We start from the raw sequence: 26,744 nt of genomic DNA, 5'->3' as shown, positions 1-26,744 counted from the left end.
AGTAAATTTTGTGCCACAGATTATATACCTGCCAGGCCAGACAGCAACTGCAAGATGCTTCTATGGCTGAGAACGATGGAGGTCTTACAGATCAAAAGAATTTTTACCACAAAAAAAGATCACCTTCATGAGCAGGTAACAGGGTCTAAATAAAATTACCTACTGCAGACAAAAGGCGGCTTTTGAACTAGAAATTCAAATCCGGTACAAAAAGCATGATATGGTCTCAAGAGATACGTTCAGAAAAATCAGAAGGATGTTTCAGAGATGGTCTGTGACACAGCACACGTGTCCAGCCTGGCGTGGGATGGCACAGAGCCTGTAGGGGTGGGGCTGCAGAGTGCCCCCCATGACGGGCTCCGTGCTGACCGCGGTCACCCCCTCGGGCAGGCGGAAGGTGAACGCCCGCAGCAGGCTGGCAAAGAAAATGAACAGCTCGGTCCTGGCTAAGTGCTCCCCCAAACACACCCGGTGCCCTGCAGAGGGAACAGGAGAGGACAGTGACTAAACAAACCTGACCCCAGCACCAACTGTTTTCCTCCTCACATAGTGCAAAGGTGTTTTTGCCAAGCCCAGAATTTCTGTAGGACTTAGTGCAATCAATGACACAAAGATTCATGTACTTCTTCCTTCAAGGAATTTTATCTGCAGCTTCAAAGAATTTTATCCATGTAACCCTTTTGCTCCCTTCAATTACCTCAAAAGCCTCATCTTCATTTGACTGACAACTTTAAAGGATTCATTCCACCATGTAAATGAAGAATAAGGGAGTTGTCATGTTCTAGTGTTGAATGCATAAAGAATCAAGAGGACTGCTTAAAAGTGGTTTCCATACATATGTCTGGTATGAAATGAGTGCCCAAAATCATTAGCAGAGAATGTCCTTCCAAAAAGAAGGCAAGTTAGATGTATCTGTTTGTCAGGACACCTCTGATTTTCCATGTTATTGTTTGTTCAGTAGAACATATGTTACTGAAAATAATCATGTTGATTTAAGCAGTGTTTTCCACTGAAAGGTTTAGAATAGACAACCAATAGGTTTTTAGTAGACACCTTCATTCTACAGCCCCAATCCAAACTGTTGATGTTTGTGCTGTAGCCCACTCACCTATTGAAAATGGCAAAAAGGCTTCTTGAGCCACAAAGTTTCCATCCTTATCCAAGAAGTGACCAGGGTTGAACTGTCGAGGTGTTTCCCACTGCTCTGGGTCATACAAAGATGAAGCAATATTTGGAAGAACTATGGTGCCCTGAGAGGAGAAAAACATTCATTCTGTTCCTTAGTCACATTCAGACCGTAACCCAAAGGCATCCAGCCCCCCTTCTCTTGAGGAGAATGCCTGGCACAAACAGATTTTAATCCACACCATGTGCTATTGAATACAGGAAAAGTCTGTAGCAACTGAGAAACTGTGTCTGTACCTTTTTGAGGGGAAAGCCAAGCAAGGTTGTGTTCCTCACACACACCCTGGGCATGCCAACTGAAATGATGTTGCTGAAGCGTTGGATCTCATGGATCACAGCGTTTGTGAAGGGCAGCTCTCTCCGATCCTCATAGCAGATTACCTTGGAGGGACCCAGAACAGCATCCAGCTCCTTCTGCACCTTCTCTGTGGAAAATATTCCATTTCAGGCAGAACAACATAGCAAGTATTTTCAGTGATTTCATTTTCAAAGACATTTTCAACTTAGAACTATGAGAACAACACCACAATTAATTTAGAAAAGTGAGTAACTTCTTATGAAGAAAAATAAAGTAGCAGGATGTTCCAACAGCTTAAACATATGAGAATTCTGCTTCTGGGTCTGAAGTTATTTGATCATAGATTAAGAAAAGACATCTGTTTCTCAAAAATTTAAAACTAAGCGTTGCCTTACTACCACAAATCCAAGAGATAACAGATTTATCTTTGTGTTTTCTTTTGCCTAGGTGCCTCAAACTCCTGCAGCCAATTAGCACATTAAGCTCACAGGTCTCTGAAATTTATGCCAGGTGAGTCTGAGCCTTAGAAGTCTAATTCCTGTTAAAAGGACATTGTTCTTACACCGGGTGTCTGTTAAGTGAAGCAATGCCAACTAGAACAAGATCTGAATACCATTTTAAAGAATGGATCTACTGCTTGGCGTCTGCCTTTTAATCAAGAACAGCATGTTTTAAATTACTTATTGCATGGGAGTCTTGGGGGCATTAACAAAAATAAAACCTTTGATTTATAAACTTCTAGAAAGGCAGTACATACCTAATAAAAATACCTTAGATTTTTAATAAATGTTCCTGTCTTTTTTCAGGCTTTTTGAAGCAACAGTAAGATGTAGGGAAGTCCATCCTGCATTGATCAGTCTGTGCCCATTCACATCAAGCATGCCCTGTGACTGCCAGCAGTCCTTCATTAAACTGACAATAGAGATTTAAGCACCTTACAGAATTTAAAATGTATCTTCAGAAATATTTTTAAGTTAACTTCCTTCTATGAAGAACTATCTTGCAGAAGCACTTGAGAATCCAGGTAGCTTGAAATAATCAGTCACTGCACCATATAAACACACATTTCTATTCCTGATTCAGTGATGAGGCAAAAACTTCTCCTTATGGTACAGAGTGGAACACTGTCACTGGATGTCAACACAGGAAAAGTATGAATGGGTTCAAAAAGAAGCCACCAATTATTTAAATGAGGACAGACATACTGGTGTCAGCTCATTCTGAGCCCTGATGCAATGTGTTACTCAAGCAGCCCAGGAAGGATCACTCTGCACATGCTCTGCTTTGCCAAGTAAGTGCAATATTTAGCTAAATAAAATTATACAGGTGAGTCAGTGCTTTCATAACTTTAATTAGAGTAAGTGATAGCAAAGCATGTGATAACATGAGATTAAGCAGAATTTCTTGTCTGACAGCTACAAGTTGACCAAATTTTTCTTATCTTTGTCTCTTTCATCCATTTAAAATCCTATTCTCCTCTGGGTAGTTGCACATATTCTGCAAACTAACTGTGAGATTTCTGTTATCCAACATAAGACGTGTTTCTTCCTTTGGTTTTCATTCAGTGCTCTATGAAAGGGATTGGTGGTTATTTAAAAACTAGACTTAAAACCAAACTCCTTAAATACACATAAATGTAACAGAGGAGCCGTCATTTCCACTCCTGACTAGAACAATTTATGTTACAAGAAATCCCTGGATCTACTGATGCTGCCTAGGGCAGACCTACAAGTACAAAAAGGTACATGTGCCACTAGACACATATGAGTATCTAGGAATAATTTCTGATCCATGAAAATGTTATGGAAATTGTTTTTTCTATTGCATGGAAGATATCTGTGATGGGCTTATCTATTCACCTTGGATGTCTGGGTTTGCCACCATATAGAGAAGGCCCCAGTTCAAAGTAGTGCTTGATGTCTCTGATCCACCCAAGAAAAGGTCGTTTATAGAATAAACCATGTTGTCTTCATTGTATGTTGACCTGGGTTCATCTTTGGACTGCAAATGACAAGAAAAGTTAGAGGCTTACACATGAAAGTTAGAAAAAACAGAATTGGATTAAATGTGATTTTATAACTGGTTCCAAGCTGCACTGTCTTCTCCTTATGGGACAATACTGAAAGACTGCTAAGGACTGTTAGACACCACAGATGGCTATCAACATAAAAATTAACCCTTCACAAACAGACAAGCCATGTTTGTTCCACCCTTAATCATAAAGATAAATTATGTTATTTGAAAAAAAAAAAAATAAAAAGGGGTTATTGGCCTCATGGGCAAACAGTGGTTAATTTAGAGTGTTTCATATGTAAATTTTGCTTTAAAGATATGTATCAGTGTATCATTCTTCCTATCTCATGTCACAGTCCACCACTCAGTTGCTGTACCAAGCCATAGAGTGACCAGGCAGTGAACACTGGGCTGAGTAAAGTTCTTAACCTGCGGCACTGGGGTCTCTTCTACACAAGGGCACAATGACTCATGTACAGCTGCTCTGGGGTTTTACAGTTTTCAATTAGGAGCGTGAGGATGTGTATGTATACATTGAAATTATGAATAAACATGGCTATGGTTTGGGGGAATTCATTGTCTATATTTAGGGAGATTTTGCTCAGGGGTGTTGAACATTTCTCTTGCCAGTGGAGCAATTGAAAAGAAGGAGAGATGCTTCTCCCTGCTGTAATATCATCTAATCTTTTTTTATTGCCCCTGTTCACCTATTACAGACAGTTCAATTTTTTTAATAAACAAACTTGGATGATTTCCACCCAGCAGAGTCCCAGAAGAGCTCACTGAAACAATTTCTGGTACACTGATGTTCAAGTCTCATAAATTCCTAGAACAGCAATGAAAAGCTTTAGAAACAGTCAAATGCTTTGGAAGGCCAGGTGTGTTAGTGTGCTGATATAAAAAAAAATTAAAACAAGAGGATTTAAGGAGCTAGAAGCCATTTAGGCTGACATCCACACAGCACATAAGAATACAGCAGCTGATGTGGGAATTAATCAAAAAATAATTATCAGGGAGAGGTAGGTGAGTGCTGCAGCCCCAGGTTGTGGCTGCCTCTGCTGTTGCTACCAGCACATGAGAGTGATGAGAGGGACACTGGCTGTCCCTGCAGGACAGCACTGCCACCAGGAACAAGAGTCACTTCCCAGGGCCTTTGGCTCTCTGGGCCACTCTTGCCTTGCCACACCCCAGTAAGACCAGTCTCCTCTTGCCACTTCTTCCTCTTTCGCTTTTTTTTTCCTGTCACCAGGCAGAACAGGAAGAGGAAAATATCCTGCCACAGTGGAGGAGAGGAGAAAGGAAAGGTGATTTAAGTGGAGGTAGGAGTTACAGAGGGGAAGGGCAACTGAGAGTCCAGGGATCAGGGCTGGGATCCAGTACCCAAGAGGTTCATACAAAGTGATCCTGGTATGGTCTAGAAAAGGGAGAGGTCTTTTGACCTCCTACAGCCCTACAGATTCCCACCTACATTTACTATGCCTGCCTGACCAAAATGCCCTTATTTGTCCCAGTTCCTTTATCTGGTTGACACTTCACTGACCCTGGCACTCTCCTCTTCTCCAGTCTTGCCTGAAAGACTGCTGACTCCTAGGTTATTTCTCCATAAAATGTTCTCAAAATCCTGCTGTCCTCTTGCAAATTCTCTTGGCAAACCTCTGGGAAAATATCATAACCAGAGCATCCCACTCTGTCTTCCAAAGGCCTTCCCAGCTCTCTTGTTCACTTAGTAATTCACTACTCTTTCCTGGAGACCTTCAATCATTTTACACCTTGAGCCAATGAAAAAAAAAATGCAGTGTATTAACCTGCCTTTTAATGAAATGATTGCAGGGTGCTGTGGCATATCAATGATCAGAAAGGATTTAGGAAGATCCTGGTTATTGGATTCACATTGCCATATCTAGAAAGGCAGGAGATTGTGATGATTCAGACTGGTTGTGCTGATTCAATGGTCCATGTCCACCTTTTCCCCCCATGACTGTATAATTGGGCAGAAAAAACTTACTTTTTCAATGTGATCCAGGTAGAAGTCAATGAAGTCCTGCAGCTCCTCAGGTGCCCCACGCTCTGTGTGCATCTGGATCTCCCTCCGTGTGAAGTTGCTCAGGACATCATAGCAAGCCAACGCCTTCTTGTGAGGCCCAGGGAGGCGGCTCATCAGCCAGGGGAAGATTTCATAGAGCTGTGGGAGGGACACACAAGAGGTCCTGCAAAGTCTCTATCACGACAAAATGCTCTAGGGAGGCCTGCTACAAAGAGAGGTAACGTTCATGTCAGTTTGGAATTAGGGTCTCATTGGTAAAATATCCTGACAAAGTCTGCTCTTGGGCTTTCAAGCTGTGAAAAGTAAACTGTATAATTTCTAGTTTTGATGTAAGATTCAAACTTCCACTGGCTTTCAGCTCAATCACAAGCCAAATCAGAATTACTGTAACTAGAATGAATGGTATTCATCTATGCAGTTACTCGTATCTTCAGTTGCTATGAGCTGCATTCAGGCATTTTAAAAGTGAGCTCCTGCCCTCCAGTGGAGAATACCGGGAAGGGAGAAGCAAAAGTTGGAAACGCCTCACCAGGATACTTGCCAAAGCAAGAGCTGGCCCCCGGAGGCTGGCTTTACAGGCTGGGTAACCCCCAAAGAACTCTTTACCTATCGACTTCTCAAAGTGCCTCCATTAAATTTCAAATATCTGAAATCCAGAAAAACTAAGGAACAATTTTGAGTACTCTCCTCTATAAAGAAAGAGTTAGCTGGCACAACTAGATTATTTTTTCTTCTGTTTTACAATTTGGGAACATCTGGCCTAAGAAATAGCTGATTTTGACCTATTCTGATAGCTAGAAAGTTAATTCTGATTTCTAGCCTACATTTATGTCTGGGTAATCTGTCTATTCTTGTATCTCCAACATACAACGTTCTCTTAATAGTTCTTTTTCTGCTCAAAATATAATTCTATTGTTTATTTAACAGCAGAATTTTTATCCTTTCTCAGCCTTCATTTTGCTGAGCTCTTCTTGTACTCTTTTAATCACACTACACAAAACACATTTTTAGGTGTTTGCTGGAGTGTGGTTGAATTAGACTGTACTTGTATCTTCTTGGGAAATGAGTTCTTATTGTCAGACATCCAATTATTCATTAATGATTGCTATATCACAAAAAAAGTACTTGTCCAGTCCTTGGTAAATTCACTTAGAACTTCATATCCTTTTTGGTTAGCTCCATGTCTGGTATTTTTTTATTTGCAAAATGTGTTCAGAAGCCTTAGACACAACTGTGGTCTGACTAATCACATAAAGTTGCCAAGATAACAGGCATTCCTACTCCCAAAAGTCTGCTCTGTCTCCCACCATGGCACTCTAACTGTAAGCAGAATTTAGCTGTCAGTGTTCAAGACATGAACTGTGTCCATCCACATTCCTGGGTACCTGCCAAAACTCCTCCTCAATTTATAGAGGGGCCCAATCCACAGTGTCCCCCTGTTCAGAGCCTGACAGCATGAAATCCACATAAAAAATGGGGATGTGGTGAGCAATATCCACTTTTTTGTACAGTACTCTGTACTCGTCACATCTGGGACGTGGGGAGATGGTGCTCATCCTTCTGGAATGGTTTGAACCCCTGTTCTTATTTCCCCAACAGTGTCTTATTCACTGCACTAAACCAAATCAAAGCCAGGATGGGAAGCAGAGAAGAAAAGGAGGTATGTTCTCTGTCCTAAAACCAGGAGAACACCTGCCACCACTACACTCAACTTATAGGACCAAAGCTAAACAAAGAAAAAGGGACCTTGAGCACAACTCAGTGAGAAGAATGTTCCATGGGATATGGGGAGACATCTGTATTCCATGAATTGCTTATGTATTCTATATTAAAAAGGTACTAATAAGATGCGTAGGACAACTTCAGCAGTGGAACCAGAACTCCCAGGAAATGTTTAATTACTTTTGTGCAAAGTAGGCCTCTAGTGTCAGATGCATCATTGACTCCCAGACTGTTTGATTGCCAAGCCTGCATTTCCTGCCTTCTGCTGCCTGTGCCTGGAGCTGCTCCTCACTCAGGGTGAAGGAGTAGAATTTCTCTGGGAAGACTTCAAGTCTGTGTCTTCCAGAAGAAATGGAGATAAGTAGCCACAGGCAAAACACTTTGGTATTTGACTCATTCCTTTCTCTGTTGACTGTATAAAAAACAGTGTCTCAACTTGGCACTTGAGTCACACTTTCAGACATAACATTTAATATTTAGGAATCATGATGTCCAACACAGGAACTTGTGGTGTGCAGGGGTGGAGAAACCAAGTAACAAACATGACCCAGGAGCAGTCCATAAACCTGTACCTAATTGCAAAGATTTAGGGGCAAACTACCACAGTACCCCACCACAGGAGAATGAACACAAATGCCCGAGGCTGGCATGTGGAGCTTCACCACCACACTTTGAGAGAGTTCACTGCCCAGTAAAACTGCGTGGGGCATCACTCACCCATTCTAAAACTTTGCCTGATAGCTCTCAAATCTGCATTTCTCACTCTCTGTCTTACTCGGAAAAATACAACAGATCATTGACTTACATGATGAATAAAACTTCCCCCAAACTTGAAGAGATGTTCTGTAGCTTTGATCAGCTCATGAAAGCCCTCATCCTCTCTGGAGAAACGATGTCCAAACACGACAGCACAAATCACATTTGAGACAGAATGGACCAGAGGGAAAGAAGGATCCACAGGTTTCCCTGCAACCATAATAATTAATAAGAAATATCACTGTTAATGTCTCCTGCTTTAGTGAAATGTGAGAATCTTCTAAGTTACCCACAGAACTTTAAAGAAGGCATTGCATTTCACAGAGAAGCAGCAATATTTTTTTCAAAATTGTAGTATCAAACTTGTTCCTCACAACTACGTTGCAATCCCGTAAGCCCAGGAATGTGTGGGATTCTAAAAAATGCCAGATGTGTAAAATATTGCATGATATGATAGAGCAAATTTGGGGGTAAAGGAAAAAAATTCTATGCAAATTTGCTTTCTGGCAAGATCAAAATATGTCTCAGGCATGGGAATGACTGAGAACACTATGGACACAGGGAACCTGAGGGTAGAAGAGCAAGAAGAGAGACAGATTTTTCAGCAAGGACACAGAGGCATGCAAGGCTACTGTGTTTTGTCTGACCTTGCTAGAGACATCCAACCTCCAGTAAGATAAAATGTTGTAAACTCCTTTCAACCTATTGTGTCAACAGTATAATAACTAATTTTAAAGCAGTTATTTAAAACCTAATCCCAATAAAACTATTTTGTGGTTATGGAATATATGGCCATTAAAAACTCTATTTGTGTATGTATTGATGCAACTGCCAAACATCCAAGGCACAATTCTGATTAGTAACTTCCTGTTCTGGGGTTTTTTCCTTGCACACATGGTTACACCTCAGTCTCTCCTAGCTGTTAAACCATGGGATTGGACTCAATCTAATTATTTTTAATTTATACAACACTAGCCACAGCATGTCCCGATTTATTGTGCCTTTGCATAATGATCAGTATTGGGAAATCCAACTCACATGATCCTAACTGGGTTGATCAGGGTAGAATCTTGTAAAGAAGACAAGATTCTAGTCAGTGCTTTACAGAGTGCAAATGGCATTAATTCATCAGCACTGATTTTGTCTCTTTGTGCACCAGCACCATAAGAGAGCCAAAAATGTGCCCTTGAGGTAAAAGCCAATATTATCCTGGGCTTCATTAGGAAATGAAATGGTGCCAGGCCAAGAGAGGTGATCCTTCCCCTCTGATCAGCACTGGCAAGACCCAGCTGAAGTTCTGGGTCCAGCTCTGGACTCCCCAGTATAGGGACATCAGCATATTAGAACAAGTTGAGCAAAGGGCCACAAGGACATTTAAGGAATTGAAGCATCTGGCATGAGAGGGGCTGAGAGAGATGGACTATTTAGTCTGGAGAAGGAAAGACATAGGGAGATATCTAAATATGTACAAATACATGGTGGAGGAATATAAAGAACATAGAACCAAACTTTTCTCTGTGGTATCAAGTAGGGCAAGAGGTAAAAAATGTAAATACATTAAATTCTGCATAAACACAAGGAATGTTTTTACCATACCACTCACTGAACAGTGGAACTGGTTACCCAGAGAGGTGGTGAAGTCTCCATTGCTGCAGATATTTACAACTCAGCCCTGAGAAACCTGCTCAGATTGACCCTTCTTTGAGTAGGGGTTGGGCTAGACCATCTTCAGAGATCCTTTTCCACTTAGGGTGCTCTATGATGTAAATAATCAATGAGCTCTGGTTTTCCTTCTCAATTTTAGTAGTTTTATAAATAATTTTGAGCAAGAATAGTCTCCTTGAAAACACAGGATGGACTGGTGGCTTTGCATTTTCAGTCCATTTCACACAGTGTAAGACCCTGCACACTCCCTTGTGTAACAAAAGCTGCCCTCCGTTTCAGGACAGGACAGAGAAGTTCATACACTCAAGACATCAGACTAATGGCAAAAATATATTGATATTTGTTGCAGAAATACCTTTCATACTTGCAAAGAAGTCTACCAGGTAGTGAGCTTCTTCTTGCACTCGGTACTCCAGACCTCTTTTCCCCAGACCAAGGTTGCGTAAAGTCCTCAGAGCAAACCTCCTTTGCTGCTTCCAGGTGTGACCAGTTGCCAACATAATCCCTGCATCCATTAAAGGAAGAGCTCCTTATCATGCTAATATTAATCATACAGAAAGACTACATCAAAGGATTTACTAAGCCACAGCACATAATTAAACTGTTGCCTTGCCTGTGAACACAAAGGCACCAAGGAACAGCTGTGACCTGTAATCATGTTGGGAGGGCTGAAATTGGCAAACTCAGCTGGGTATAAGATGACTTGCAGGATTAAGTTTGATCCCAGACAATCAGGTACCTCAGGATATCTCAGCTGCTTCTCTAGATACTCTTTGCAGTGCTTGTCTCACACTTTCTTCTATGCATGAAGCTCACCTGAATGAGGGTAATGATTCTCATGAAGGGAAAATGGTAAAGAGTCAGAAAACTGTCCACAGCCAGAGAGAAAAGTTCCTGTCTGCAGGGCAGGAAAGTTCAGTATTTAGGCTTTGTAACAGACTTAGGAAATTTCTAGTGTGGTTGGTGGTATGAAACCTAGAGCAAGGTTGAAACAGGAGCACACTGAATTTCTAGGTACAACTGTGCCAGCAGGAAAATATTTCCAAAAGGAAGGGAATGGGAAGAAGATCCTACTGCCAAACTCACTCTTCATGGAAAAATGTCATAGTGGGAGGCAGCTTGTCCAGGACAAGGAACTGTTTTTTCCTGCTTTTTCTCCTTTTCTCTGTGACACAACTCACCATTGCCTCATGTCATCACCTCTGAAATTGCCCCAGTGAGTATTCCATAGAAGATATTATGAATCCTTTTTCTCTTGCTAGTATTTTCCTCCTGCTACTCTCCAAAAGCTATTTCACCTCTCTGTACCTTGCAATTCACCTGGCAGTCATTCCTCACAGACAAACCCTGCCTCTGTGCTACCTCTGAAGGTGGTCACAAGCTACAAAAGACACTGCAATTTGTCAAGATGCACTATTTATGTGCACTATTTATGCCAGGAAATTCTCACCTTTTCCTTTGGCCATTGCTCTGAAGAAAGGTGACACCAGCCTGCCAGAAACATCTTCAGGGTGTGTGGTCATGCCATCCTTCACTGCTTGAAATCCATTCAGTATAACCACTGGGGCCCATCCAAACCATAAGGTGAAGATGTTGCCATGAATTTTTGCCAGCTAGAGATGGGAGAGAAGCCAGGAAAACACAGATGAAATCTCACACACTGCAAACAGAGGATGAACCTGTTATTGCACTGATTACAGGACCAGCCCAAAGGTGGAGTGATGTTCTCCATTTTTCCCACCAGACTGCAATTATCATTGAGAAAGCATTAATGACTTTTCCAGCATTCACTGTTGGAAACACCTGTGTATTCCCACTTTTCAGAGCCACATTCCTATGTCAAGAAACATTAAGTACCTTTCATTACTGTATATAAGTCAAGGCTCAGTTCACAATCGTTCATGGGATAAAGGATATTTTCTATTTATTAATTTATTTCAAGAGGTTTCTATTATTTGTACAAGTAAAGTAGCACAAAAGAACACAGAACTGTCAGAGGAGTAATTAGCTTAGACACTGGACTTTCTTCCTTCCTCCCATCTGTTTTTGATCCTGTCAATACAAACAAGCTGATACTGAGTGCAGGCTAGTATCTGTTTACTGCTCAAGCTAGAGAGTGCCAGTGATCAGAAAGCTACAAATCCATGCTGTGAAAGTAATTTTTTAATAGTTTTTCTCCCCCCCTAACTCCAAATCTGATCTATAATCCCTAAAGATATTTAATTTTCACATGAATTCATAACATTTAGTGGCAAGGGGTCATAGAAAGATATCAAGTTTCACACACATTTCAGTGAAAATCAGTGTTAAAAGGGGACAGGTTTAAACACCAGAACAACCTTCACACATTCAGAAATTCCAATACCCAGTTTCTTAGCTTGGCAAACTACTTTACACTGCAATATCTTTTTCTTATTTTGCAAACCAAGCCAGCAGTTCTGAACTAAACCAAGTGTGATATCACAGTGGCCAGTTAACAGTTACAGTACTACCAATGTAATTTTGGGAGAGGATGTTTCACGTAGCAAGCAACATGAGAAAGAAGAAATTACAAAGGCTTTTAGACAATTAGGAATATCTGAAAATAAGTACCTGCATGAGAAGATCACGATTAAACTGAAAGTTCAGCTGTATCAGTGTCCCAAGGACTGGGAGAGGGACTGGTCCAGGAGGAAACCGTTTCCGCACTCGCTGCAACTTTAAAAACTGCGTAATTAGAAGAAATACAGCCACTGCTACAAGGGCTTCACTTATGCTCAACATTTTTGTGTCTGCCGTTACCAGCTTGCCTTTATTCAAAATTGTCTATTGAAGCTATTAAGGCTGGTTGCTAAACCAGTTTTTTCATAAGAGCTTGAATTCACCTAATAAATATTCCCCGCCTCTAACTCTACCTCTTTATTATCAACCACTCCCTTTTTGTTCCACTCATTACATCCTCATGCTCCTGCATATTAATAGATGCACACCCTTCTTCTTCTTCTTCTCATCCAGATTATACTTATTCAATATGGATCACAGGATTTGTAGGAATGGTATCTTAAAAGACTAGGGCCAAGATTTTCCAGGCAATGGAGATGCACGTAAATTCTCCATCTAGTTTTTCTGAGCCAATTTTGAATGGTATGTGTTCCTACAAATACTCCAGGAATGCTTTTAGAAAAGCAATAGCCATACATACAAATTAAGCAGGCAAATGTAAGTGGATATTAAATCTTGGAGTTTTTAAATTGGTTTGTATATGTTCCAGGTACACGTTATATCTAGTAATAGCAGTTAAAAGCCCACATTTATCTTAAGATACATATACAACTATCTAATGCTTAATACAAAAAGCAAAATTTGTTACACTCATGAATATAATTGAAAACATAACTGGGTTAATGTATGACCTCACTGTTTTCCCTAACATGTTAGCACTAGGAAAACTGACAGAGGGTTTTGTCTGCTTCTGCATTTCCCCATTCAGTCTTGACATAAGGTGGGTACCCCATATGATTTGAGAAATCATCATAAATTATGTGAGATAAATAATGCATATTTATGGAGAAAGTACATCTAGTGTTAAATATACAGATTTAAAAGACAAAAAAATTTAAAACATGGGAAAAACCTAGTAGGGATCTTGAGCTACCGCCAGAACCAAGGGCCTCAGCAAGAACTAGTCATGACATGAGTGTGGATCCTTGGTAGCTTGAAAACAGAGTCTGTAGCCAAGGCTCTTTGCCAAGCCTCAACACCAGCAGGAACCACAAACACGGCACCAGGGGAGTTCACAGGCAGCAATCAGACCATGGAAACCTCACTAGAGGGGTTCTGGGTACCACATAACCATGACCATTGCAGTCCCTGCTTACAGATCCAGAAATGCTTCCCTCTCAAAATTGCCCATCCCTTGAGAGCAAAGCACTTGTGAAAGAAACATGTTTTCACTAATCTTCTGAGAAAACTGCCAAGACTTGTGCACCAGCTCGCTTCTTGCAAGCTGACTTTGGGACAGATTTTGTGGCTCTGGAACAAAGAAGACCCTTATCCAGAAAGAACAGCCTGGAGTCTGCCAGCATATGGTTTACAAACCTCCAGATCAATTAGCCTTAGTTACCACTAATGCATAACTGATTAATGTGCATCAACCAAGGGATGTTTATATGTTTCCACATAAGCTTTGTTTGTGTACACTAAAAAGGTGATTTTTCAAGACAATAATTTCTAATTTATCTCTCCCTTTCAACAGGAAAAGTAAAATTCTCTTTAAAAAGAAATTGGTTAAGTTTTGCCTTCTCTGTCTGCAGTGTAATCTCACAAACTCAGCTTCAAATTCCCCAATTTATCATCAGAACTTTTAATTTTTAATCAATACAATACATTCCCTTTTCTTTTAGATATGAGAAGATTTTCCATCTAAATGATTTTTCATCAGGAAAAGTCATTTTTGTCCACTGGAATTTAAGCCCCAGTGCCTTCACCCCACAAGGGCTTCAGTCTCACACCTTTAACCAGTGTTCAGCTGGAGCCAGCCTGGAGTACAGTTGTCTCACACTGGAAAAGGAAGATGACTATGGATTGGTTCAGATCTGAGGCATGGGATTTATCTTACTTTATTTGATGGAAAATGTATTTATGAGATAGCCAAGGCTCCATTTTCTTAATAATTACTAAATGCAGCCAGCAGCAGCATTTCTTCAGCACTATCTACTGGCTATTCTTTAGGATTAATGATTTTTATCTTGCCAAAGGCAAGCAACTGCTACCTCCCCAGATCCAGATGGATACAAATGAATTGTTCTCTTACCAGTGTGGAGCTACTGCCAGGGGAATGTTTGTAGGTCCAGTGTGAGGGGACTTCATACCAACCATCTCCATGCCAGGACATGGGTAGGACAATCCCATAAAGGTAATCCTGAGGGGAAAGAAACTGCAAACCCAGGTTTCATCCTGTATGCACATCCCTGCCTGTTAGAATGGGGTGCTTTAAAACACAAGGTAGGCAGAGGCACCTGAAACAAATACAGCTGTGATGATGATGTCAGTCCTGGAGATGGCACTCTCAGCTAATCAGAGTATGAAAATAATCCTTCCTATGTTGGCATGCAGTATCCAATTTGTACCTCACACAAGAAGAATGTATTCCAATGCCATAAAAGAAAATTCCTTGTTAACTGCCAGTAAGCAAACCAGCAAAAAACCTCCACTTCTGCCAAGTCCTTGGGCACCTGGCTCATAAAGACTTCCAGAATTCTTCAGTAGTGCCAAATCTGCTCTTGGTCCTGGTGTGCTAAGTGAAGTCATCTAGCTGTGATAAAGAATCCATTTTAAAAAATGAAAGAATAAATTAAGGTGAATAAATTTTTGGAGGATCTGGAGCAATCATCACAAGTAGACTACCTGGCATGAAGTTCCCATGTCGTTGGCAACCAGTGAGCTCATAAAAAAGGATAAATTATCAACACTCTGTAATTGCTCACTGTTGTCATTTGTCTTCCAGTCCTTGCTCTTTGCTTGTGATATGAAAAGCTCTCCACAACTGCCTGATGAAGCCACTCTTCTATTTCATCAGAAGGGTTGAAATGCTATCTGGATTAGTGGGTGAAACCCTGAACTGTCTTCCTAAATAACAGCATTGCATACAACAGGCTTGCCCAACAGCAAACCATATCAGTCTAAGGGAATATGTTATCACAGATCATACTGCCTGCCTCTAGAAAGCTTCCTCCAAGAGCTTCTTTTACCCCCTGCACCCACTAATATCACAAGACAGACTGGAAGACCTCTAAGCCTATCTCCACAAATGCAACTGTGGCTCATGAGAAAGAATCTTTATTCATGAGTCTTCCAATTCATAGACCACACTTCAAGATCATTCTCTGTAAAACCTCTTTCCAGTTGGTAATATATAAGTCCCAATTGTAATTCTTCCCTTAACGCCTTTATTTGTTACACATCACAAGAAATTTACCAATATTTTCCAAACACAAAAAAAAAAAAAATTAACCCTTTATAATTATATTGTTCAGGATGCAACTGTACGTCAAGAATCTTTCAGAGTAGTGATCAACCAAATGAAGAGGAAAGCAAAAATCTTAGGACATGCAAGAAGGAATTCACATACAGAAGCAGCTTTACAGAGTGACTCTTCCCTGAATCTGCCATTTCCTATCGAGGAATGGCACAGAGCTGGTAGGGAGGTGGCTTCATCGTGCTCCCAAAAACAAACTTGGTGTTGACTTCCTTCACTCCTTCTGGCAGGGTGAATGTGAATGCTTGCAGCAAGGTGGAAAAGACAATGAAGAGCTCCATCCTTGCCAACAGCTCCCCCATGCACACACGGTGCCCTGTGAAGAAACAGAAAAGGCACTTCAGGCACAGGATTTCTATCACACCTCCCTTTCTAAACTGCCTGGGATTTTCTTTGCTTGTTTTCTGCAGATTTTATCCTTTTCTCTTAAGTTTGTCATTTAATGATTCATAACTGAAAGGTTGCTTGTATTTCCACAAAAAGTTTCGATGAACATTTACAGCAGGCAGTAAGACATTATAGAAATTGTCACCAGGGTGGCACAGTTCATATTTGCAGTCTTCCCAGCACCATGCATTTTTCTTTTACTGCTTTGATAGATTGATCTCTTCTCAGAGAGAAACTGGATCTGTCTTCCAAGAAAGACTTATCTATGTGTCATTCCTTCTCTTCCAATCGTTTCCACATACAACTGGACTTCTCTCTCCTTTGAGATCTTTAAAGCAGTTTGTGTATGCCCATTTGTAGGTGCCTTCCCAGTTATTCTGAGGAATTAATGGATCTGAAGTTGTCACCACAAGGAGTAAATAAATCCCTGTTCAGTGCACTTACCTATAGCAAATGGTAAGAATGCTTCTCTGTTTACAAAGTTTCCATCTTTGTCTAGAAAGTGGCCTGGGTTGAACTGATCAGGTGTCTCCCATTTTCCAGGATCAGCCAGAACAGAGTCAATATTTGCTAAAACTACTGTATTCTGAAAAAAAAGGAGCAGTGGCTTCAAAAAAAACTGTGACTGTAAAGTCTACTGATATCTAGGACAAAGCCTTGTGAAAAGCAATCCACAGAGACAGTCAAACCTTAGAGGCACTAGAACAAGAGTTCATGATGTCCCCAGTCAGAAAAAACCTCAAAACCCTTTCTAAAATCATCTAATGGACCAAAGATCAAATTGATTCAAATATGCAGCACATTTGTACCTTTGGAATGTGATATCCCAGCAGCTCCGTGTCCTTCACACTCATTCTGGGCAATGCAATTAAGATTATGTTACTGTATCTCTGGATCTCGTGAATTACAGCATTTGTGTAGGGCAACTTTTTCCTGTCCTCATAGCAAAATACATGAGAACAACCCACAACAGCATCCAGCTCCTTCTGGACTTTCTCTAAGGAGGAATATTCAGCTTTAAATATATAGCAAACAATCTATAAACTCTATAGTCATAATTTTCCCTGCTGCTTTTTGCAGTTAGAATGGCGTCCAACCAGAAGAAAAAGATACTTTATAAAAAATAATGCCTTCAAATTCCCATACAGATATCCTGAAAAAATTTGATGTTGAGGTTGTTTATAGGTTGCATATATACTTTTAAAATAAGATAGCAGATGAGGTCATTCTATAATAATATGTGGATTCTTGTTACATTTACTGCTCTAAGGTAATTTATAAAAATACTTTTATTCATATTTATTTCTACAGGCAGGGAGTCAACTGGAAAAAAATATTAATTGTGTGTTAGGGGAACAGTTTAGTAATTGATTGAGGATTGTTCTTCATTAAGAAACACATAGATTTTGCTTGTCATCTACAGGTTCCTAACTGCTGCTCTGTAATTACTTGCCTTGGGAAGCACTTACACAAATTAATTTATTCCAAGGACTTCTTTTTATTTTTTACTTACAATCCGAGCTGAAATTATTATTTCTGATTATTTTTTATTAACACTACAGACTCTATCATTGCAATTAGAATTACCCTCACAAAACTTAAGAATGTGTTACTATATCCTGAGAAGATGAAAAATCATGTGAAAATTCAGTTTGTGCAACCCAGTTTCAAGTCTTTTGAAGGTAACAAAAATGGGACATCCTTTCTTCTTAACACTTCCACATTTTCTATTTGCCAGGCTCCTGCTATGCCTGGTACTAAGCTTAGACTCTAAATATGAGGCCTTTAAAGTGAGTTTTGTACCCTCTAATCCTTTCTATCCCATACACTCTGCCTCTTTTTTTCAGTCATTTTACTCTGTCAAACTGTATCTTTCTTCTGTAAATATCATTGTTAGAAGCACACATTTTCAAGCTACTCCCACCACTATTAGCAACCCCACACTGCATTTAAATTATTTCTGCTGGAAGAGGCCAAGAGCAAATCAAAGAGTAGGAGTCAGGATTTACAAGGATGAACCAAAGACTCCTTCGTGGAACTCTAAGCATTACTGTCTGTGGAGGGGTGATGGTGCAATTTATCTCATCTGAGACCAAATTCCTGCAGCTGATTAATTTGATCACACCCTGCATCTGTTAAAACAAACAAACAAAAAAACAAACAAAAAAAACCCCACCCTGGAATGATTAGCCTGTATGTGAGAAAGGATACAGCAAGAAACAAATTAATGCAGTTCACCTGATTCATACTTCAGTAATTAGTTCCTCTACTTTTCTTTGAACAGGCACAACCACTATTTGAACTTGTGTCATTGCTACACTTGCAGACCTCTTTGGATGTGCTTACCTTGAATGTCAGGATAAATCACCATGTACAGCAATGCCCACAGTAAAGTGGTGGCTGTAGTTTCTGTGCCTGCTACAAAGAGGTCAGCAACAGTCTGGATCAAGTTTTCTTCATCATAAGTTGCATCAGCATCTCCTTTAGTCTGCAGATATGGATTGAAAAGAAAGTTATGGCACAAAAGAAGAAGTAAACCACCTGGAGAAATCATACACTTCTAAATTTGTATTAGACATCATTATAATCACTTAAAATCCCTTGTTGTTAGTGAAGTGTGAGAGAAGTTCAGAAGTACTCACTTTATCTATCTCATCCAAATAGTAATCAATAAAATGTCGATTTTCATCAAGCTTTCCTTTTCCTTTGTGACTTTCAATTTCCTTTGCTAACAGAGCATTCACAAAATCTACGCAGGACTTAACCTTTTTAACTGATGGCAGAAAGTGACCAGCAAGCCAGGGAGACAACTCATACATCTATAAAAGAGATATTTTAGATATGTGATATTACATATAAATATGTGGCATTTGGCAAACTAAATTTCAATCCTAATACAGGCTTCTGGATAGTGGAAAAAGCAAGTGAAAGGCTGATGACTGAATCAGTATTAGATTGAAGGGATAATGCCTATCCCATGATTCATTAAAGATTAAAGCCTTTCTTAATTCTATTTTTCCCTGGAGCAAAATTAAAATTTCTCTCAGTTTTATAGTATGTAGAAAGAATAAATGAAATTCCTCTCTACCCCAATTCTTTGCTAGGCTGAACTTTAGTCACCTGAACCAAGGATCTCCAATAAAACCTCTCCCTAGTCTCACTTTATCCAACATATATATAATTTATGTTTCATCACTAAAAAACCAGATCCAGGCTGACTGCCTTGACACATCTGTTAAGTGAAAATAGAACTATCCAAACCCAGGTTTATTTTCTTACAACAGGACTGTGAATGGATGGGATTTTACTCACATTTGTGTTCTCATAGATAAGAAGCAAATTGAACACATCTGTGTGATGGGCAAAGCAACTCAATGACCCAGAAATACTGAGCTGTGTGGATCCCCCCCCATTTATTCATTGTTCTAAACATATTCACCTTCTCATCCTTACACTCTCATAAAACCACATATCAGCAGAAAAGAAGTAAAACAATTCTTACATCCATTCCATTCTTCTACTTCCTTTCACTTTCTTTTTCCCCCTTTTACAGACTGCATCATGTCCTTCCATTTACAGAGCTACTGCAGTTCAAATTATCCATTGGGCCATAACTTCTGGGCTCACCTATTTAAGTGGCAGCTGCATTACAAAGATTTATCCCCTCACAAGCCTATTCAGATTTCCAGCTCCATTTCTTCTTTGCCCTACTACATAATTTTCCTTAACACTACCTGTCCACTCACCAAGAAAACAGGTAAGTACAGCCAGTCATTAAGGGATTGTACATTCCTGTGAAAACACTGTGGAGAGCAGGACACAATGAAATGTTGGACTAGGACGTTTTTGTCAGCTCTGGACATGCCATTAAGGTGTTTTAAAAACAATTTGTACAAATACATACTGAGGGCAATTTGGAAATAACTGAACCTGTGTCTACCCTGATTAGAAGGGTAGCTTAGGGATCATTTCACTGGCATCTTCTGGGATAGTTACTAATAAGTAATTTTATTTTGGCTTATCTACCCAAAGTATCAAAATAGTCCTTAAATAATAAAGGGCCTTGCTTACAGAAGTTTCCAGTTAGTCAGAGAGGGTGGAAATCATACAAGACACAGAACTGGATGAGTTCCAACAAGTTCTGCAGAAGCAGCTGCCTTGTGCACAGGTAAATTCACTTTTTGATGAACCACAGTACTGTGGTTCCCCTTCACAAATGATCCATAACAAAACTGCCCCGGTCTGAGGCCACCTGTTCTGCTGCCAAAAACTGTAGGGAAAAGCTGCCATTAAGCAATTTCATGCCATGTTACCTTTGCACAAAACAGTTGCTCTACTCCAGTTTCTATGAGGTTGGCTGACAGTAGAGAAGGAAGCAGTAAAAAACCATTTACTCTTGACCTTTTTTGACAGCCATGTCATACAATAGAGTGAAGAAAGCCAGTTTGCCAGACAGAAATGATGATAAACCTATTTCAGAGCTTTTAAGATAATTTAACCCACATCTTACTACTGATTTCAGATATAGTTTCAAACTCTGGAGTTGTACAGGTAGCACTTTTTTAAAAGAAAGTCCTTTGTACATCTCTCAGCCACGTTACAAATCTTTGCGTTTTCATCCCTGCCCCCCATACACAGGAAATTTCTGTGCCGTGATGAAGCATAAACAATTGAAACAAGTTTTGAACTAGGCATCTTGAAGCATTGTTCTGATGTGCTCTCCAGAAATTCCAGGTGCTCTGGTTTTGTTTTTTTTTTTGTTACAAAAGTAACAAGCAAGTTGCCTTTTTTCACTGTCTATCTATAGAAACCAAGCAAACAAATAAAATCGATTTTCCTCACATAAAAGGAGATGCTGTTCAAAAATGCTGCCAGGGTGTCAAAGGACTCAATCAGGCGGTGAAAATTCTCGTCATCTCTGGAGAAACGATGTCCAAAAATGATAGAACAAATGACATTTGCAACCGTATGAACAACAGGCATAGTGGGGTCCAGAGGTTTTCCTGTAAACACAAGGGACTGCATTCACCATTAACACTCATTGTTCCAGCTTTTCTCACTGACGGGAGAGCTGATAAAATTTCATCAACATTTCTGAAGTTAATTAGAACACTGGACAGCAAATTGTAATTTATTAGTAAAAGGCTTGAGTAAAGAAGTAACTTCAGGCATCTAAAAAACACTGTTGGTTTAAAAAATGAAAAACTGCTGGTGGGAATGGAATAAGTATTAATTATAAAAACACCCAGATTTCATCAAACCTTGGCATCAGCAGATCTCACATTTGGCAATAACCAGGGTACAAAACCAGCTGAGATGTTAAATACACAGATGAGTTGAGAAGAGAAGCACCTCCTATTCTTTGCTCATATCATTTTACATTAGAATATTTCAGCCTACCCTGTGCATCCTTGGTCAAATCTTTGCATATTTTATGCATTTTCTTTTCTACACAGGAATAGGAAGCACTGTGATGCTGATTTTTTTACTGTTTGCTGTTACCCCGATGCTGTTAACCATAAGTAATATACAACTGACTCAGAAGTAATAACACTGATAGGGACCAGTATAGATAGATAGATAGATAGATAGATGAATAGATAGATATAGATCTATATAGGCATATTATATATATATATACTGGTATATTATAAATATATAACTAAACACGTATGTAACAAGACAGACTTGCTGTGGGGTTTCACACTTCCACAAGTAAGTACCTCATGCAGGTAGCATATACAGATTTTTGAGACTCAGCTCTGCACACACACTTTGAATCCATTTTAGTAATCAAATAGTTTCAAAAGTTACCAGTGCCCCATTCTCCCCCTGCACAGACTGTCCTGCCCACCCTCACATACCATTTGTTTTCTGTAAGTATTCCACCAAGAGAGCTGCCTCTTCTTGCAGTAGATAATCCTGGTCTTTTTTCCCAACTCCCATCTTCCTCATCGTTGCCATGCCAAAACGCCTCTGCTGCTTCCAGAGATGACCATTAGAGAACAAAACACCTAGAATCATAATGAATTAATGCTGTCAATACCTTATAAATTAATGGATTGGTAAGGTTGATACATCCAAGAAGTTTCTCTTTTCTTCTAATTTTTTCACATTTTTTACAGCAGTCTGCAACATCCCTCTTTTCTTTCTTTTCATATTTTAGCCATTTATCTTCTGTATAGAAGCTCTTACATTAAGTCTATGCTGTCATTATTGTTCTGACAGAATATAGAATAGAACTCTTTTTAAAAACTTGTGAAAATAGAAACTTTTTTTCCTGATGTAAATTAAGGACTTTGAGGCTCTAAATTAGTATTCAAAACTAGGGATAGAACACATTAAAATAATTCCTGAGAATAAAAATTACCATTTCCACGTGTCATAATGTGAAAGATTTTACTTTCAGGTCTTCCAGCAACGTCTTCAGCACGGGTAGTCAGACCTTCCTTCACTGCCTGAAACCCTTGCAGGACAACTGCAGGGGTGTTTGAAAGCCATAAGGTGAAGATATTGCCATGAATTTTGGCCATCTGTAGAACAAGGTAGAATCAGAGTAACAGGAGTGAGAACTGGTACTTTTAAATCAAACAAGATGAGCCAGACGTTCTCCCTGGGCAGATGCCCTAAGAGTGACTTTGAGAACAGAGCATCAGGTATGTTCTTACATACAATATAGTTTGAAATCAGGTTTCTATCTAAAGTCTCATTTATTAAAGATCATGATGTTTCTATTTCTAAAATGTCAGCCAATATTGCCAAAGTCCATGATGTCATTTATTATGTCTTACAATTCAAACTCATTGTAGATGAACTCTTCCATCCTCACCACTTACTACAAGACAGCAGTAGCTCATGAATTTTATGTGAACCATCTACAGATGCCCCTTTGTGTGTCAAGTGTAGCAAAAACAGTTGAGGAGCTGAGTAATGCAGGAATCACCCTGTCCTTTCCAGCTCAGCTGTGTCAGCCTTGTCTTCAGCTGCTGTGCACACAGGCATCCCTGGCAGTGGGCAGGACAATCCTTCCCCTGGCTGCTGAATCAGGAAAAGTAGCAAAATAGGCTGGAAAGAGTGGTGTGTTTCCAAGACATCCAAAGAAATGCAGGACCAGAGGATAACAAAATTCTGCTGCCTGGGAGCAAACAAGAGGGAATGCTTATGCACAGTGAGCAAAAATGTTTGTGCTTGTACTCGCACGTTTGTGTTTAATTTCATTTTTGCAAGGACCTGTTCATGGCTTTTGAAACCTTGGAGTGGCCAGTACTACTCTTCCCGTCTGGGATGTCAGAAACAGAAGAAAAACACAGCAGACAGGCACTAGCTGCTATTTTATGTTAGGGAATAATAACACTTTGCCTTGAAATATGCAGCTCAGGAGGACAGAACTGGCAGGACATGGACAAAACAGGGAAAGGGAAGGTTGAGAAAGAAGAGGAAGACTGAGCTGTTATTACTTACATATTTAAATGTTAAATATTTAGAATAGCTGTATAAGAACTATAAAACAACAGGATACAAACTTTAGAAGTCCTGCATATTACAACTGGACATAGAAAAAGTTTGAGCATACTATGAATTATTTATCCATTTAAAAGCTCAGTCTTGCTAAGCAGACTGAAATCTTTTGTGAAAATCTGACCAAATGGTATGTCAGAAAAAAATTTATTCTAAAATCTTTCCAAAAATCCATTTAATAAATATTAAAAAACATCCTTTCTATACTGGGAATACACACTCAGTAGCTATTTCATGGGATACTTAGAAAATGCCAGTGCAACAACAGTCAAAACACAGACATCCAAAAGACTGCACACAATTAGTGAGTTTACTTTAAAATACAGCTTCTTCCTGTATGTAAGACAAGACTATTATCATTATTATGGTTTTTGTTCATAAGGTATTAAATATATATTTCATAGTAAGTGCAAATTTTCACACAAAGAAACAGATATTTTAATTACCTCCACCTATTTCCACGTTTATACAATTTAGAACAAATCCCTCCCTAGCATACAAAATAAAGCCATGTTAAACATATTTACTTTCCAATCAGCTTATCAGTCCATTAATACATTGCCAGAAAATACATACTTTTTTAAGGTGCTCATGATGAATTTTGAAGTTCATCTGCAGCAGATTTCCAAAGAAGGGATATGGAGTTGGCCCAGGAGGAAATTGTCTTCGCATCCATTGCAGTTTTAGAAACTGCATCAACGGCAGAGACACCACTAAAAATACCAGCACCTCAGTCACTGTTAGCATTTTAATTCTGATTTACACAGCTACGTTGTCTCTCTATATCTGCTGTGTAGGCAGAGGAGAGATCAGTTTATCTTGCTTTTGGGGTACCTCCCTGATAAAAGAAAAAACACTTGACGCTCCTGTGACTCATCTCTTTCCCTCTTTATCACTTTTACTTCCCCATCCCAGAGAATTAAGCGTTCTTATTTTTAAGCATATATAACATCATTATGTTGCAGCTACACATCTGTCAATTACCGCCTCTTCAAGGGACACAAAATGTAGGTTAATTATACACCTCCTTGTGCCATGACTGCTGCTGTGACAAAAATCTCTGCCCACAGTCCTGGTTTCATAAAAAAAACTCTTCCAAGAATGAGAAATAAAAAAGGTTTCCTGAGGGTTGGCTGCACACCCAAGGGCAGTGGGATTATTGAAAAGTTCAGGCTCATCAATAGCCATCACATGCACCAACCATGTGCTCTGCTACTTAGCTCACCCCATACTGTTGATTCTGACATTCTCTGCTAATCCTTTAATGTTTTTCCTCACAGTTTATATTGAAAGGTGTTTGGGGGATGGCTCTACCTTTTAATTTTTTGCTTAGAGCACACAGAGACCATAAAAGACTCCAGCTGATCATTGGGTAACAGGAGTTTGTTGGCAATATGAGATAACACCAAGTGTCCTCCCACTCCCTGCCCAGCTGCACAGGTAAGCGGGGTTGCAGTCTCCTTGACCAAGCACAAAGCAAAATTTCTTCACTCCTCCACCTGCCTGTGGCTAATCCCCCTGGATTGCCTGCAGCAGGAACAAAGATGAGACAGATCTGCCTCTGAGAACTTCTTTCACAAGTGCTGTCATGCAATTGAGCAACTCCAGCTCTGCAAAGGTTGGCATTTGAACATGATCAACAGAGAGTTGGCACTTGTACAGGAACAGCATTAGCTTAGACTTGGCTCTGACTTAGGCAGCAGCATGTGGCACTCTGGGAAGTGACCTAGATTGGCCTTGCTGCTCATATACCAAACTTACAGAACTGGCACAGCTGGAAATAAAAGTTGTGAGGTGTGAATGACATTGGTTTACTCCAGAAACAGGGCAGAAGAATAACATTTACCCATCTTGCTGGCCACTGATCGAACTGAGAGCTAGGATCAACCTGAAAAACTGAATTACCCATTTTGAGACCATTTTTGTGACTTTTAATTCCTCCACTGGTGTTACATTTTCTCTATCTCAAACTGCTCCCAACTCTGAGTTTAGTATTTTCCAAAGTGTTCCTGGGAGGAGACTCACAGCCCCAAGGCTTCCCTGCCCTGCTCACTTGCAGCCCCATCTGGCCCCTGCACAGTCCTGGCTGGCTACTCTGCATCTTCCCAGGCTCTCCAGGCTCACTCTGACTTTTCCACACACATTAGCCACATTCTGGTGATTGCACCTCTCAGCCTAGACATGAACTGCCTGCCTGTAGGAAGGCAGCTGCCAAACAGCTTTGCTAAATCTTTGGGAGATATGTCAAGGGAATACAAATTTCTTTTCTCCTCATACAAGATGGTGCTGGAGGACTGGCAAGAGAGAAAACTGATAAGGTTTTGTAAGCTGTATTTGCCACAGCTTCCATGAGGAGAATTGAATGCCTGGGGAAGCAGGGGTTAGAGCTGTCTGACAGCTCAGAAGAACAGAAAAGTATCCCTGTAACAAGTGAATCCTCCTCCTCTCACTCTTGCCAGGAGAGCTGCTGGCCCGTTCTCTTCTCCCCCTTTCTTTCAGCCCGTGACACAATGGACAAACAGAGCAATGCCAACTAGTCCTTGAAGCATGCTTGTGATAACAATTGTAAAGTCTTTTCTTCAAAGAAGAAAGCTGGTAGAGCAACAGTAACCCTCACTCTGACCTTGAGTTTTAAATCTTATTGTGTGGGTAACAAGGCCAGTCTCACAGTGAGAGTGGCTTCTGGTGCTTGCCATCCACTAGCCCTGCTTGGGCACTGCCCCTGCCAGCTGCACCTTGCACAGCCCTTCCTTCAGTGTGCATTTGGACTCAGCAGGCTCAGCTCAGCTGTCAGAAGGCTGCTTGTGTGCAGCTGCCCCTGTGCTCACAGAAAACTCTCAAGAGCTTTGATTCTCCTGCAGCTTTTGCAGAACACCACATCAATGTCTCCTGCCCTGCCCCTCCTTTGCAGACACCAAGCGTTGCTGCACAAGGCTGCAAAGACTGCCAGCTGCCCCCTGAGCTGTGCTTTGGGCATCAGTGAAGAGACACAGCCAACCTAATCTGCTGTACATCATTGTCATTACAAACCCTGGCATGTGCGATGACTCTGCCTTCATAGAAATGCCTCTCAAATGCACCACAAGATGTCAAAAAAAAAAACTTCCAGGCCAGCCCACTGGTCCTTATCCTTATTCCAC

General features: G+C 40.2%; 2 protein-coding genes across 2 annotated transcripts; both read right to left on the bottom strand.

Moving 5' to 3' along the window:
• Positions 1-261: 261 nt before the first annotated feature.
• LOC121336708 (cytochrome P450 2J4-like) lies at positions 262-12,446 on the bottom strand. Its single transcript, XM_041406081.1, has 9 exons — positions 12,276-12,446; positions 11,134-11,296; positions 10,039-10,188; positions 8,068-8,228; positions 5,502-5,678; positions 3,343-3,484; positions 1,423-1,610; positions 1,109-1,250; positions 262-476 (listed from the first exon to the last, which is right to left on the bottom strand). The coding sequence occupies exons 1-9, from the start codon at positions 12,444-12,446 to the stop codon at positions 262-264; spliced, it is 1,509 nt and encodes a 502-aa protein (XP_041262015.1).
• A 3,390-nt stretch (positions 12,447-15,836) lies between these two features.
• On the bottom strand, positions 15,837-24,351 carry LOC121336550 (cytochrome P450 2J6-like). Its single transcript, XM_041405848.1, has 9 exons — positions 24,181-24,351; positions 22,457-22,619; positions 21,951-22,100; positions 20,929-21,089; positions 18,729-18,905; positions 18,433-18,574; positions 16,896-17,083; positions 16,531-16,672; positions 15,837-16,015 (listed from the first exon to the last, which is right to left on the bottom strand). Exons 1-9 carry the CDS (start codon positions 24,349-24,351, stop codon positions 15,837-15,839), a joined length of 1,473 nt encoding a protein of 490 aa, XP_041261782.1.
• Positions 24,352-26,744: the final 2,393 nt, after the last annotated feature.

This window comes from Onychostruthus taczanowskii, unplaced genomic scaffold (genome assembly GCF_017590055.1).
Source record: "Onychostruthus taczanowskii isolate IOZ18803 unplaced genomic scaffold, ASM1759005v1 scaffold24, whole genome shotgun sequence".
NCBI classification, from domain to species: Eukaryota; Metazoa; Chordata; class Aves; order Passeriformes; family Passeridae; genus Onychostruthus; species Onychostruthus taczanowskii.
The sequence above is the reverse complement of the archived record's forward strand: the minus strand, read 5'-3'. Positions and strand labels throughout refer to the sequence as shown.